Genomic DNA, 15227 nt, shown 5'->3' with positions numbered 1-15227 from the left:
AGAGACCTAGAGGTTTATCTTCTCAATGCCAGCATTAAAATAACCCACCCATAAAAAATAGTTGCTGAGCAGGGAAATAGAGTGACAAAAGTCTCTAAACAAGCACAAGAAAATTCCTAGTACAGTAAATACTGCACAGAGGTCTGACCTAACCAGTTTTATTCTTTCTTTCTTTGTTTAAGCCAACAGGCACATGTATTAAAATGTGCATTTATTTAACTGAAATAAACAACATCCAAATCCTCTGGGAAGAAAACCATATCATTAGAGTGGAATTTCGTACTTGCTGAGCTTGTCTTTATCACTTTTGTGATCTGGGCTCAGCCACTCACTTTGGTAGCAAGTCTCTATGGCCTTAGAAGCTACCTAAACATTTGAAGAAGCAGTTTGTGACTGATTGGCCAAAGCTGGGAAAGAAGGAAAAAGAGACTTGCCTGATGAAATATTTGTTCCAGGTTCTGTGACACTCCTGGAGATCTGCATTCACCTCCAGAAGTAGACAGACCAGAGCTTTGCCACATTCCTCCATTGTCTACGGATAGAAAAAAGAGAAACAGAGGTAGAGATCTAGCATGAGCTTTGTTTCTCCCCAAAACCAAGACACTTTCAGACTAATGAACTTCTCCTAGATTTCCACACTATTTCTCCAGGGCAAGAGGCTGTTTCACTCTTCTGCCACTTGTTGCTATGTTGCCATTGCTCAGTGGTAGTTCTTGGTGTTAGAAAAGTTGGCTTAATTTGCTCAGTGGTGTCCTGAGCAGTACAAACTGATATTCCATGTTACAGAAGGGCTTGGTCCAAAAGTGGAGTTCTCAATTACAGCTGACATCATTCTGACATAACTTCAAACTTTATGTTCTGAGGAAAGAAGGAAGAGCAAGAATACTAAAAGCTATCAGAAGGTTTAAATGGCAAGGGATGGTGGTGATTAGAGCCTAATTACCTGGGTTTTCTTCTAATTAAGTGAGCAAGAAATGCTATTGTGGGACCTCACCCAAGCTTTTCTCTGTTGTTAACATTAGGAATTATATGCTATTCCATTTATAAGGGACTGATATTCTAATTAATTTTTTTTATACTTTTGTAACACAGTGTTGCAAAATAAAGCTTCTATCATTTACTCTGCAGAGTTGCTTTTCAACCAACTGTTAAAACAGCTATGTTTTTTCTCCCCTTTTTGTGAGAACATAGAATATAGCTAACACAGTTAAAGCAAACCTCTTTAACACATTCTTCGGCTCAGTCTTTGTTAACAGTAATGGCTCATACCCAACATTCCCCAGTCGTGCCAACAATGAATACAACGACCTAACACAGATAGATTTCACAGAAGATAATGTTGAAAAAGCCCTACACAAACTGAAACCATCTCTATCTATTGGACCTGATGGTCTATGTGCATACTTCTTAAAAAAGCTTTCCACTAATATAGCAGAACCCCTAAGCATAATCTTTGAAAAAGCTTTCACGATCAGCTCCCTTCCCAAACTTTGGTCACTAGCCACGGTCATCCCTGTCTTCAAAAAAGGAGACCCCAGCCTAGTTGAAAATTACAGACCAATCTCTTTATGCTGCGTTACCTGCAAAGTTATGGAATCCATCATCAACCAATCCATTACCCTCCACCTAGAAACAAACAACCTACTCGCTAATAAACAATTTGGTTTCAGAAAAAAATTATGCTGTAATTTACAACTTCTTCACTGCAAAAACATATGGACAACAAATCTTGATAAGGGCAAAGCAATAGATGCAATTTACATAGACTTCTGTAAAGTTTTTGACTCAGTGGTACATGACAAACATCTCCTAAAACTAAAATCCTATGGCATCTCCGGACCCCTCCACAATTGGATATCAGTGTTCCTGTCAAACAGACAACAAGTGGTCAAAATAGGCAGTGCCCTATCAAATCCTGTTCCTGTCAATAGTGGTGTTCCCCAAGGCAGCGTTCTTGGACCAACACTCTTCATATTATACATTAATGATCTCTGTGACCATATTATAAGCAATTGTGTTCTCTTTGCTGACGATGTTAAACTATTTAACACTACCAACAATACAGCTACCCTTCAAAAAGACCTTGACTTTGTGTCGGAATGGTCAAAAACTTGGCAACTCATAATCTCAACCAGCAAATGCTCTGTCTTACACATTGGAAAAAAAGAATCTGAACACTAAATAGAAGCTCGATGGACACTACCTTATAGATGACCCCCACCCTGTTAAAGACCTTGGAGTTTTCATATCAAATGATCTAAGTGCCAAAGCCCACTGCAACTACATCGCAAAAAAGGCTTTAAGAATTGTAAACTTAATCTTGCATAGCTTCTTCTCCAGAAACACTACACTACTAACCAGAGCATATAAAACATTTGCTAGACCAATTCTTGAATACAGCTCGCCTGTCTGGAACCCATACCTCATTTCGGACACTAATACAACTGAGTGTGTCCAGAAATATTTTACAAGAAGAGTTCTCCACTCCTCCGAATACAACAAAATACTTTATACCACCAGACTTGAAATCCTGAGAAAATTTAGAACTCCGCCGCCTTCGACATGACCTGAGTTTAACTCATAGAATCATCTGTTAAAATGTCCTTCCTGTTGAAGACTACTTCAGCTTCAATCACAACAATACAAGAGCACAGAATAGATTTAAGCTTAATGTGAACCGCTCCAATCTTGATTGCAGAAAATATGACTTCGGTAACAGAGTTGTTAATGCTTGGAATACACTACCAGACTTTGTGGTCTCTTCCCAAAATCCCCAAAGTTTTAACCAAAAACTATCTACTATTGACCTCACCCCATTCCTAAGAGGTCTGTAAGGGGCGTGCATAAGAGCACCAACGTGCCTACCGTTCCTGTCCTAATGTTTCCTTTGATTGTATCCAGTTTCATATAGTTATTACATACTTATGCTTATATATATGCTCATATATCGTATAGTTATTTCATGCTTATGCTTATATATACTGTTGTGACAAATAAAATAAATAAATAAAATAAATAAATAGAGTTCAGAGATGCTAAGTATGCTTCATAGTTGTAGGAAAGATCTATACAGTTGCATGCTCCTGTGCATTTATGAGAGGAACACAAGTACCAGTTATGTCCTGATTTTGACGAACTTAATTCCTTATCTAAAGTCAAACTACAGCAGCCGTATCTGTGTATTTGGGAGGAAAATGTTGTTGTAGTTTTTATCCAAAATCGTTGTGCTGATTAATACAATAGATTGCACAGATACAAAATATAATACAGGAGCATTTTTATCCTGGCTGGGCTAGCAGATGTTTTGAAAATGGTAATGATATGCCCTTCTGGAATCAATAGGAAATGCTCTGTTGGGAACTTGGCGGGTAGGAACTGAGGCAAGACAGGTTGCAATTAACAACAACTACCATTATTGCTAACAAGAAGTAACAGCTAACAGGCTAAACTCCCGTGAGGGCAACAGCAACAATTGCTGTCTGACAGCTACTTAAATACAAGAGCTGTCAGATGGAAGAACCAATGACAGGGGTATGTTTTTCCTAATTCTTGGCTGCTCACGTCTCAGCCAATCAGGATCACCTGGCAGCTGGCAAGTCTGTAGGTGGCGTCATACCCCCAAGGATTTAACACCCCACTCCTTCCAGACAGTGCATGTGTAGTCAGATAAGTACACTGGCCAATGTCAGCTCCACCCAGATCGTCTCAGTTCAGGGGGGTGGCCAAAGGAGGAGCTGTTGGAAAGACTTCCAGAACTCCTGGCAACTGCTCAACCACTACAGGAGGAGGCCCATTCATCGCTGGAAGGCCCAGTTCCTCAAGTAAGTCAGGCAACAAGAACGCTTCAGTTGTGGGAGGCTAGAATGCCCTTGGTCTGGTTTGCTGATCTGCTGGGCATGGTGTTTCCCCAGAGTATGATTGGGCCTGCTCTGGGCATTGATTGGCTGCATTCAGGAACCTTCTTCTGAGTTGGTTTATATGTCTGCGCCATACTCTACCATCTTTGAGCTTGACCCTGTACGAGTAGGCGCTCGTTGGTTGTGTGATGTGGCCTGGCAGCCACCTTGGGGTGGACCCATAGTTTTGTGCATAGACAGGGTCTCCATTGGAAAAGGTTCTGACCTGTTTATGATTGTCTGTGAGTTGCTCAGTGGCATAGCTGGGGTGTAGTTGGCCCAGGGTTGTCCGGAGCCGATGACTCATGAGTATTTCAGCTGGACATAGCTTGGTAACTGGGCATGGGGTAGTGTGTTGTGCCAAGAGGTACTGGCAAATTTTGTTGTGCCAATTTTCAGGACCCAGGTGGTCTAAAACTTCTTTGGCTGACCTGACGGCTTGTTCGGCCAGGCCATTGGCGGCCGGGTGGAATGGGGCTGTCAGGGCATGGTGAATGCCATGCTTGGCTAGAAACATCTGGAAGGGTACCAACATGAACTGCGGACCATTGTCCGACATCACGATGTTGGGCAACTCATGGGTCGCGAAGAGCCTTTCCATGACCCGTATGGTTGCCTCTGCCAGGTGGATGACATAAGAGCCAGTTCCACCCATTTGGAGTAGGCATCAATTACTATCAGGAAGGTCTGGTCCAAGAACGGTCTGGCAAAGTCCAAATGAACCCAAGACCAGGGTGCTCTGGGTGTCTCCCACTCCCTGACTGGGGCTGCTGGGAGAGCTGGCCTAGACTGCTGCAAGAGCTGGCATTTGTCTACCTATTCCTCAATATCCTGGTCCATCTTGGGCCACCACATATAACTGTGCCCAAGGGATTTCATGCATACAGTGCCAGGATGGGCATCGTGCAGGCAATTTAAAATTGATGCCTTTAATTTGGGCAGGGCCACTACCCGGTTTCTCCATAGGAGGCACCCTTTCAGTACCGATAGCTCATGTTGCCTGCACAGGTAGGGTTGGTACTCAGCTGGCACCAGTTCTCATGGCCAGCCCCTACGCACCCAGTCCAGAATTTGGGAGATGGTAGGATCTGTTGCGGAATGAATGGCAATGTCCGTTGCGGATATTGGGGTATGTAGTTCCTCAATTAAGAGAACCGATGCTGCTGGGTCTGGGTCTAGGACAGATTTTGGCAGGGGGCAGCAACTGAGGGCATCGGCATGCCCCTGCATCTTGCCCGGCCTATAATGCAGCTGGTAATTATAGGCAGCCAGGAACTCTGTCCACCGTGACATTCGTGGTGACATGCCCAGAAGCGGACTTCCACCAACAAGCCCAGAAGTGGCTTATGGTCTGTCACTAAGTGAAAGCATCGGCCGTAAACGTAGCCATGGAATCTTTTGATTCCAGCTATGGACACTAATGCCTCTCTATCTACTTGGCTATAATTTCTCTCAGGCGCAGATAGGGTCTGAGAATAATAGGCGATTGGGGCCTCTGTTCCGTTGGGAAGGAGATGGCTTAGGACTACCCCAATGCCGTAGGAGGAGGCATCGCATGCTAAAGTCAATGGTTGGCTGTCATTATATTGGTCGAGGACTGCATTGGAAGTCAGCATGTCCTTAACAGCTCTGAAGGCAGCTTCCACCTTCCAATCCCAATGCCAGAGTGTCTTGGAGTCTAATAGTCTATGTAGGGGCTCTGCTAGGAAAGCCTTGTGGGGTAGAAACATAGCGTAGAAGTTAAGCATGCCCAGGAAGTCTTGTAATTCTGCCTTATTAGAAGGGGTAGGTGCCTTTTTTAATTGCCTGTACCTTAGAAGGAGTAGGGTGGATTTTCTGGGAGTCAATAAGGAATCCCAGGAATACCACCCATGGGACTCCCAACTTACATTTCTCCCTCTTTAACTTGAGACAGCACTCCTGAATCGGGACAGCAACTCAACTTATTGATGAGGTCCATTTAATTTGAGGCAGAGATTAGGACATCATCAACATAGGGAACAATCCCTGTTTGCCCTTGGAGCAGCCGCTCCATTAGGCATTGAAACAAACCAGGGGCTATGCTGACTCCAAATTGGAGATGTTTACCATTAAAGGCTCCCCTGTGTGTGACGATAGTTTGAGCCATGGCAGTGGCCTAGTTAACAGGGAGTTGATGGTAAGCCTGTGCCAGGTCCAGCTTGGCAAATATGGTGCCCTGGCCCAAGGATTGAAGCAGATGTTGCACCACTAGCACAGGGTAGGGGTTGGCTTGCAAAGCCCTATTGATTGTGCACTTATAATCAGCACATAGCCTAATAGAGCCATCCTGCTTGATGGGAATCACTACATGGATTTCTCAATTTGAATGATCCACCGGCTCGAGAACCCCCTATGCTATAAGTTTGTCTAGCTCCTGATCTACCTTGGAGCGCGAAGGGCACCCTTCTAGGTTTCAAGCGGATTGGTGTTACCTGGAGGTCAAAATTGACTGATACGGGGCTCCCCGTATATTTACCCAGGTTGTTGTTAAAAACGTCCATGAACTCACTGGAAAGGCTGCCGTAGATGTCTGGAGCTGTGGCATGGACGCCTAATATGTTGAGGCCGAACGCTGCAAACCAGTCTAACCCCAGGAGGGTGGGCAGGTTTCCCTTCACGATGATCAGGGGAAGGCGGCCGGAAAATTTCCCATGGTTGATGCGAAAAGTGTCACATCCCACTATTGGAATAGACTTCCCTTGGTAGTCTTTCAGTCTGACCTGGCACAGTTTGAGGCATTATTTGGAGATGCTGGGCAAGAGCCGCTGGAGAGTGGCCCAGGAGATCAGGGACTTAAAGGATCCCATGTCCACCTTCATCTTGCAGGGAACACCTTCCAGCTTTACCATGAGGTAAATTTTGTTGTTAGGCGATGTCATGGTGGCATGGCTGACCATGAAACAGGCTTTGCAATGTCTTGGAGGCTTTTTGAACAGTTTTTTGTAGCTGGTGGGTTCAGATGGCGCGTCAGTGGTTGGCAAAGCGGCTCTGCGGACCCTTGACAGGTGGCCCCTCTTGCCACAGCGGTGGCAGATGGCAGTTTTGAACTTGCAATCAGCTCTGTTATGGTTCCGACCACAACCTAAGCAACTGGCCTGATGGGACTTGACTGATGGAGTCCATTTCTTCCTCTGCACTGTTTTGAGGCGGCTCACTCCCTCTTCATCATCCGAGGATTCATCTTGGTCCGATTCTTCATGGTGACTGCTTGGCTTTTTCCAGCAGGGGTGGTAGATGCCTGGAAGCGCTGGATTTCTGCAGCTGATCTGTCGGATATTTTGGATGTCCTGACTTCGTCCATTGCTGTCTGGAGTTTCAGCTCAGTGCAGGCCAGCAAACACTGCTGAAGACTCAGGTCTTTGACCCCACAGATGAGCTGGTCTAATAAGATTTTGTCTAGGTTGCAGAAGTCGCAATACTAGGCGGCTGACCACAGGGAGGCCATGTATTTGTTAATAGACTCCCCTTCTCTCTGGATTCGTTGGTGAAACGCGTGTCTTCTGGAGATGCATGAGGCAGCTGGCGAATAGTGGTTCTTCAGCTTTTCCAACAGGGTCTCCCATGGCACGGTATATAACAGCTGAGGGGCAGATAGCGCCCTAGCTGTTTCGAACATCTCATGGCCACATGAGCTGAGGAAATAGCCTTGTTTGTAAGTGCTAGATACCTCTGTAAATTCATTTGCCTCTAGGAAGCACTTGTAACCTTCAAGGTATGTGCCCCATGTTGGTTCAAATGGTGTGAAAGAGGGCTGTGCTGCCATCCTTAGAAGGACATGAGGTCGGGAGATAGCCTTATAGTGACTGTGGCTCAGCTCTATTAGTGACTTCGCCAGCCTACCTCAGTCCAATCCCACCTTTGTCGCCAGTGCTCTGTTGGGAACTCGGCGGGTAGGAACTGAGGTGAGACAGGTTGCAATTAGCAACAACTACCTTTATTGCTAACAAGAAGTAACAGCTAACAAGTAAACTCCCGTGAGGGTAACAGCAACAATTGCCATCTGACAGCTGCTTAAATACGAGAGCTGTCAGACGGAAGAACCAATGACAGGGCTGCATTTTTCCCGCTCCTTGGCTGCTCATGTCTCAGCCAATCAGGATCATCCAGCAGCCGGCAAGTCTGTAGGTGGCGTCGTAGCCCCGAGTACTTAACAGGAAACACAATTCAACAATCCCTAGAAGATTCTAACATAAACTTTACTAGAAAGTAACATACCTTTACCATTGGCTTCAAGTGCTGCTTCTTCATGTAAAACCACTCTGCTGTTCCAATCTGAGAAAATAGGCAAGAGAATAAGATACACAATAGCCTTCCTTATGCTTCTGTGCATATTAAAACCTACACACACATTAAGGCAGACATTGGTCATATCTGTATATATATGGACTATATAATTTGGCACAGGTCCAAGAGTAGAAGGTCTGAAATCACAGTTAGATCTTCAGACATTCTGTGAAACATAATCTGTAGCTGGAGAAAAATAGAACTGTGCATTTCTCCATAAAGAGAACCGTGTATAAATCCAGGTAATGAATTTTGACAAGGAAACTAAACTAAAACTGTTTCTTTTTACCCATCCCTTCAAGACTTCAAAAAGCACTAAGAACAAAACTGTAGGCCTGAGAAAAGACATCCCAAAGATAACGAGATGGCTTTGTACCTTAAGTGCCTCCATTACCATTTTTTCAAGATCAGGAGTTGGAGTACAAAGTTCTTTGAAAGCTTTCATTTTACACATTTGGACCAAAACCCTGTGAAGATGAAAAATCATGGTTGAAATCCAATGCAATTCATAGAAAAGTTTTGTTTCTCTTTTTCTATGCAAAAGATGCATGGACTGATTTCTTTTAATCAGTCTCAAATGCAAAGATCCTGAATCCATTCACTTACAATTGTAGGGAGAGCTGAGAAGAAAAAGACATCTAAAGACCCCAACGTTTGTTGATAAACAGCATAGAACAATACTAAGAAATCGGTGTCCCCCTATAAAGCAGCTTCCTATGTTCCTATTGACCCCAACATTGTTTTTCGATCCCTCTCTTTAGGATATATTATAAAAAGATTAAACAGAAGTCTGATTTCTAATGACATGGAGATCAGTATTTGTCAGCCCTTACAACATAGGCCAAACTAAGAAACTAATGACATCTAGGCCAGGACTACTTTTATTGTAATAAGTACTGTAACAGAAGAAGGGATATGGTGGCTCAGTGGCTAAGATGCTGAGCTTGTCGATTGAAAGGTCGGCAGTTCAGTGGTTCGAATCCCTAGTGCCACATAACGGGGTGAGCTCCTGTTACTTGTTCCAGCTTCTGCCAACCTAGCAGTTCGAAAGCAAGGAGAAAAATAGGGACCACCTTTGGTGGAAAGGTAACAGCGTTCCGTGCGCCTTTGGTATTTAGTCATGCCGGCCACATGACCACAGAGACATCTTCGGACAGTGCTGGCTCTTTGGCTTTGAAACAGAGATGAGCACTAGAGTCGGGAATGACTAGCACGTATATGTGAGAGGAACCTTTACCTTTACCTTATAGTAACAGAATCTTGAAAGTCTGGCTGTAGTTCCTCCCTCCCTTACTTTATCTTCATGTAAACTGGGACGGGTTTATCTGAGAGATTTTCTCAAGTTATTTTCTTCATCTGGGCTCAAGACTCTCTTATCTGACCATTGCCTGCCTGGTTGTGGTTCTTCCTCCTGTCCTCCAAGGCCATTCCTCTGCCCTCTAGTTTACATCAGGTCTCATTTTTTCTGTAGGAAACACTTTCAGGAAGTACTGTGGAGAGATTTTTGCTCTGCTTCTTATGTGCTTCCCTCTTTTCCCTCTTTTTATGCTCAAGGAGAGATCAAGCTCTTTCTCTTTTCATCTTCTGGTCTCACAGAACTGGCAGAACTGTCAAACACATATTTTAAAGTGGTTCTTGGAAGACAGGGATCACCAAGCCTGACCTCCATTCAGACAAGACAGGGGTACCATTCATTGGGAAGACTGTTAATATGACTGGAGGTTTAGAATTGATCTTGCATAGAATACCAAAATCCAGACAAATAAGACTGATGCTTTCTTTTTGTTTCATGTTTGCTTTCTGTTCACTCTTTCCATTAATATAATAAAAAAAGGAAAAAGAAATAGCACCTGCATGGGTCTTAACAGGTGCCAAGGGATAGGTACATTTCTGTCTCTTGGTGCTATTTGGGTGAATTGTGGCATAAACCACAAGATTTGGTTCATGAAAGCTTCTATCATAATAAGTGCATTAGGCTTACAAATTCTTAGGTGTTATGTGAAGAAAATATAGGATCAATATATTGAATGATTCAATATTTTAAGATAAAGGTTCCCCTCACACATATGTGCTAGTCATTCCTGATTTTAGGGGGTGGTGCTCATCTCTGTTTCAAAGCCAAAGAGCCAGCACTATCCAAAGATGTCTCCATGGTCATGTGGCCAGCATGACTAAATGCCAAAGGCGCACGGACCGTTGTTGCCTTCCCACCAAAGGTGGTCCCTATTTTTCTACTTGCATTTTTTACATGCTTTCGAACTGCTAGGTTGGCAGAAGCTGGGACAAGTAACAGGAGCTCACCCCGTTACGCAGCACTAGGGATTCGAATTATCCACTTAATTAAACAGTAATGCTACTGAGAGAATATCCATGCTTGAAAAATGTTGGTAGTTTTCCTTCTGATTATGTGCATCCCAGAAGTTTTCTGATAGCTCACCTGAGCAGCGACTGCAGCCTCTGTGTAGATTTGGGTGAGGAGAGTGGGAAGACAATCCGGAACCTTTGAAGAAGAGAAATCCCATAGTTCAGTAAGGACCGGAAAGAGTCTGCCAATTCAGCTGTCTGCAGGAAGTAATCAACATGCCATAGAGGTAAGAAGACTTAGTCCTGCTTGGTAATATCTGGATCATTTCAAGATCATGATCTACTAACATTATGCTAAGACAGATGTATTTATTGGATAGACTTTTTTACCTTGTAAAACTACAAGGTAAAGTAAAGGTAAAGGTTCCCCTCACACATATGTTCTAGTCGTTCCCGACTCTAGGGGGCGGTGCTCATCTCCGTTTCAAAGCCAAAGAGCCAGCGCTGTCTAAAGACGTCTCCGTGATCATGTGGCCGGCATGACTAAACACCAAAGGCACACGGAACGCTATTACCTTCCCACCGAAGATGGAAACTATTTTTTCTACTTGCATTTTTTATGTGCTTTCGAACTGCTAGGTTGGCAGAAGCTGGAACAAGTAACGGAAGCTCACCGCATTATGTGGCACTAGGGATTCGAACCGCTGAACTGCTGACCTTTCGATCGACAAGCTCAGCGTCTTACCCACTGAGCCATCACATCCCTTATATAGTAAAACTATACAACCGACCTAATGGATAAGTGTCTGATGTTGGAACCAAAGATGTCTTTAGCTGGACCAGAATGTTCCACCAGCCTTATAGTTCCACAGCTCTTTCTTTCTTACCTGCTCAGATCGTAACCGGCCTTGAATCCACTGATATTCTATGCTGGTAATCTGATGGAGCAAGCAGCTGCTGTTGAATTCCAAGAACTGATACAGCTTGCTGTAAGCCAGCCAGTGCCTATGTTAACAAGGGAGGAAAGCAGCATTAAATGCCAGAAGAAAAACCTGCAAAAAGTACAATTAGAAACAAAAAAAACCCTCATATTTAGTGACCTAATCAAACTATATAGATTAAGTATATAGTCAAATTGGCTGGTTTTGCCATTTTGGTAGGAAACATGTATTGGTTTATACGCATACTGCAGAAAGAGAAGTTAAAAACAGCAGAAATTGTAGCATGCAGTTCTTGGCAAAGTCCAAGTTGCAGGAATCACATTCAATAGGCAGGATGTAATAATGAATCAAGGAAATCCCAATTGAAGAAGAAAACTCAAAATTATTGTATTCATAAATGGAATTCTAGGGATAGTACGAAACCCTGGTCTCATGGCATGCCTGGCCATTTTAATAAAATTACAACACTCTCGGGTAATAGAAAAGAACCTTCACAATTTTTTTTTAAGAGAGGGACAGAAAGTGCCAGGAACTTTTGGTTTCCAGAAGGTTGCCTTGAGCGGAAGCATGCAGGAGATATTTACGCCAAGTCTTGATGGAAATCTGAAATGTCTTTCTGAGTAGCATGTAAATACAGGATAGTACAGGCATGTTTGCTTAACTCTCCATCCCAGGAAGTGCTGCCAGCCTGCAGTGAAAGAAAACAATGAATGGCTCTCTATGATATCAGATGAGAAAAAATGCAATATAGCCATTGCTTCACAGTTTTGCAAATAACAATTACCGGTAACTGTATTATGTTCAGGTCTTTCTTTTGAAATCTAGTTCAATGCAATTCCCATTCACCTAGCATTTTTAATCGACTAAAGAGTTAATGGCTCCACCTCAGCTTGAAGAAAATTATGAAGTGGATGAAGTTGAGGGATGCTGATCAAGTTTACAGATGATAAATAGCTGGGAGGAGTGACTGATATGTAAGTGGAAAGGGAGAAGATTGAGTACCATAGAATATGGATAGACTAGTATAGTAGGCAGAAATGGATGGATTGCAACTTAAGAGGTAGACATGTAAAATCTGGCATCTCTGCAGGAAAAATGAAAGGCACAGGCATAGGATAGGAGAGAATTGGATTGGTAATATTACAGTTAAATGTGAGCCAGCAGTTTGAGGCAACTGCTATCAGGGTATGTTAACAGAAGAATGGGCGTGAGCGTACAGGATGTAATTCACTCTACACCGATTCTGCTTGGAATAATGTGTCCAGTTCTCTGCACCAAAAAGGATAGTAACTAAGAGGAGTAAGTTCAGAGGACAGTGACTCAAATGGTGAAGGGTGTAGAACCAAGCCCTATGAGGTCACATAAAGGATCGGAATATATTTAGCCTACCGAAATGATAACTAAGGGGGAGATATGGCAGGAATCATCTGTGGTCCCAAGATAGGGACTAAACTTATTTTTCCCCAAGGGGGCAGGTCCAAAACAAGGATCTGGGTGTAAATTAGCACACAGAAGAAACCCCTTAAATGAGATATGAAAGTATTCTCTGAAGGCCTTCTTACAAAGGGTGGATGGCTATCTGTTAGAAATGTTCTAGTAGAACTTGCATTGAGCAGTATGTTGGACTGGATAGCTTTTAAGATACCTTCCAACTCTGAATCTACAGTCCCAAAAATAGTAGAGCAACTAATAGATTAGTTGCATTAAAAACAATTTAATCACGCTCAAGAAAACAATTTGGATTCAAATAGGAAAGATCTATCATGCCATTCCAAGTGTAGGAATCTGCTTTGCAACTGGTCATCCATGGAACACATACAACTTCATCACCTCAGAGTAAAGTTTCTTTTAGATGTATGAATCAGTTTACATAAATTTTGCCATTAATCTTCTGAGATTTCAACTGGGGGCAGAGCTTGTGCTTCAAACCAAATTTTGACTTCAGAGAAGAGTTGAAAAGAGCAAACAGGTCAGCTGAACTGACTGCAATATGGAATCCATTTGTTTTCCAGAGAACAATTGAATATATGTCACTCTGTCATAATCCACTTATCAGTTTGTTTATCTATTTACCTGGTATTGAAGAATCTCATATGAAACAACCTGCTGAAGAAGTTGTCGATGAACTTTGTAACTTGCCTGTGTCTTGCTGGCCGAAGTAGCTCTCTAAAATAACCAATATATATATATATATATACATATACATACATACATACATACATACTGATCCAGCTTTCAGAAGATATTAGAATTTCTGCCAACAGGTCATCCTTACATATGCATCCATGTTCACAATTATAAAAATGGCATATCTTTGAACATTTAAGCATGCTAACAATAGGTTCTTGATGTATTAGTGTAAGATTTATTATATTTATCTTTTTACAAAACATAAGCTAAAGCAGGATACAAATCCATAAATCAACCTTTCATCCATACAGTTTTAATATGCTCTTAAAGTCATAAATTGTAAATCACAACATCAATTTACAATATCTGACTGTCTTCTACCTTTGTGAAGAAGGGAAAAAGACCTTCTTTCCACCCAGATCACCACAAGAGAAAAAGATCTCAGTGGTAGGACAGCCTTGTCTCAAAGATTGGCAACAACTATATTGAACGCAGTGGTGGGATTCAGCCAGTTCACACCTATTTGGGAGAACCAGTTGTTAACTTTCTAAGCAGTTTGGAGAACCGGTTGTTGGAAGAAATCTTATTTTGTTTTTTTCCACTTTACAGGGAAAGAAAGGCAGGAAGGAAACATTCTGGTGTTCTTTCTAGCCTAATCTTTATTGCCCTGCTTACAGAAACTGCCTCTCTGGTTAACCCTTATTACATTGTAACAGCTAAGGTGAAGTGCCCATCGATGTGAGTGACGTTGAGTTGGCCACACCCACATGGTCACATGACCACCAAGCCATGCCTACCCAGGTGGTCATTAGGACAGAGAACCGGTTGTTAAGTTATTTGAATCCCACTGTTGACTGAACAGGTCTTAAAAGGTTAAATGAATCGAAACTGCTTAAATCAGAATTTATAAAGTACACTTCATTTACTCAATGGGAAATTGATTTCTCTTACGATCCCTACCTTCTTATGTATCAAAAAAAACTGCAGGTGGCAATGCCCTCGGTTGGGGTAAGTATCAGTACGAGGTTCCAGCCTGTACCAGCGATCCTCTCGACAATGCAGGTCCTACACAAGCAAGGTGAAAAGTCTTAGCTCAGAAGTAATGAACTACATTACTTCTTGAAAGTGTCGGTTCTCATTCCTACTACATTTCCAGGAAATGTCTCTACTTTCATCACGCAATGTCTCAATTAATTGAGAAATTGGGCAAACAAGAGGAAGTGCTCAAATGGATTCACCTATTTTAAATTAAATTTCAGTGCAACAATTAATGGCTTCACAGCAGGGGTGAAATCTACTTATCTTCCCTTTTGGAAGTGCACATGCGATTTTGGACCCTCTGTGCCTTCTGTGCACGCGCAGAGGGTAAAAAACAGGTTACTTCCTGGTTAAAACCAGGAAGTAATGACGTCTGGGTGGGTGGGCAGAGCCTTGCGCTGCCGCTACTACCGGTTCACCCGAACCGGTGCAAACTGATTCCCCTGGTTCGTGGGAACATTTTTTTTTGCTCTCAGTTATGCTAATGATTGATTCATGAGAACAGACCCTGAGAAGGTTTTGCAGAAATCTTCCTTGGTGGCAAGCATACGCTTGTGGTTTCCACCCACCCCAATTTATTGCCCTCTAGATATATTGAACCAACTCCAGAATT

General features: G+C 42.8%; 1 protein-coding gene across 7 annotated transcripts in view; it reads right to left on the bottom strand.

Annotated features, from left to right (window-relative positions):
- UNC13D (unc-13 homolog D) overlaps positions 1–15227 on the bottom strand; it is a 73623-nt gene that overhangs the window by 28021 nt on the left and 30375 nt on the right. For 5 of the 7 annotated variants that reach the window (XM_058166583.1, XM_058166584.1, XM_058166580.1 and 2 more), the window contains 8 exons: positions 14537–14641; positions 13520–13612; positions 12031–12134; positions 11393–11510; positions 10639–10763; positions 8578–8668; positions 8133–8189; positions 435–532 (listed from right to left, as the gene is read on the bottom strand). In XM_058166583.1, the coding sequence (XP_058022566.1) occupies positions 435–532; positions 8133–8189; positions 8578–8668; positions 10639–10763; positions 11393–11510; positions 12031–12134; positions 13520–13612; positions 14537–14641 (791 nt within the window). The remainder of the gene's footprint in view (positions 1–434; positions 533–8132; positions 8190–8577; positions 8669–10638; positions 10764–11392; positions 11511–12030; positions 12135–13519; positions 13613–14536; positions 14642–15227) is intronic. The other 2 variants (XM_058166585.1, XM_058166582.1) reach the window with 2 other exon arrangements.

The sequence above is a fragment of the Ahaetulla prasina genome, chromosome 2 (genome assembly GCF_028640845.1).
Source record: "Ahaetulla prasina isolate Xishuangbanna chromosome 2, ASM2864084v1, whole genome shotgun sequence".
Lineage (NCBI taxonomy): Eukaryota > Metazoa > Chordata > Lepidosauria > Squamata > Colubridae > Ahaetulla > Ahaetulla prasina.
The sequence above is the reverse complement of the archived record's forward strand: the minus strand, read 5'-3'. Positions and strand labels throughout refer to the sequence as shown.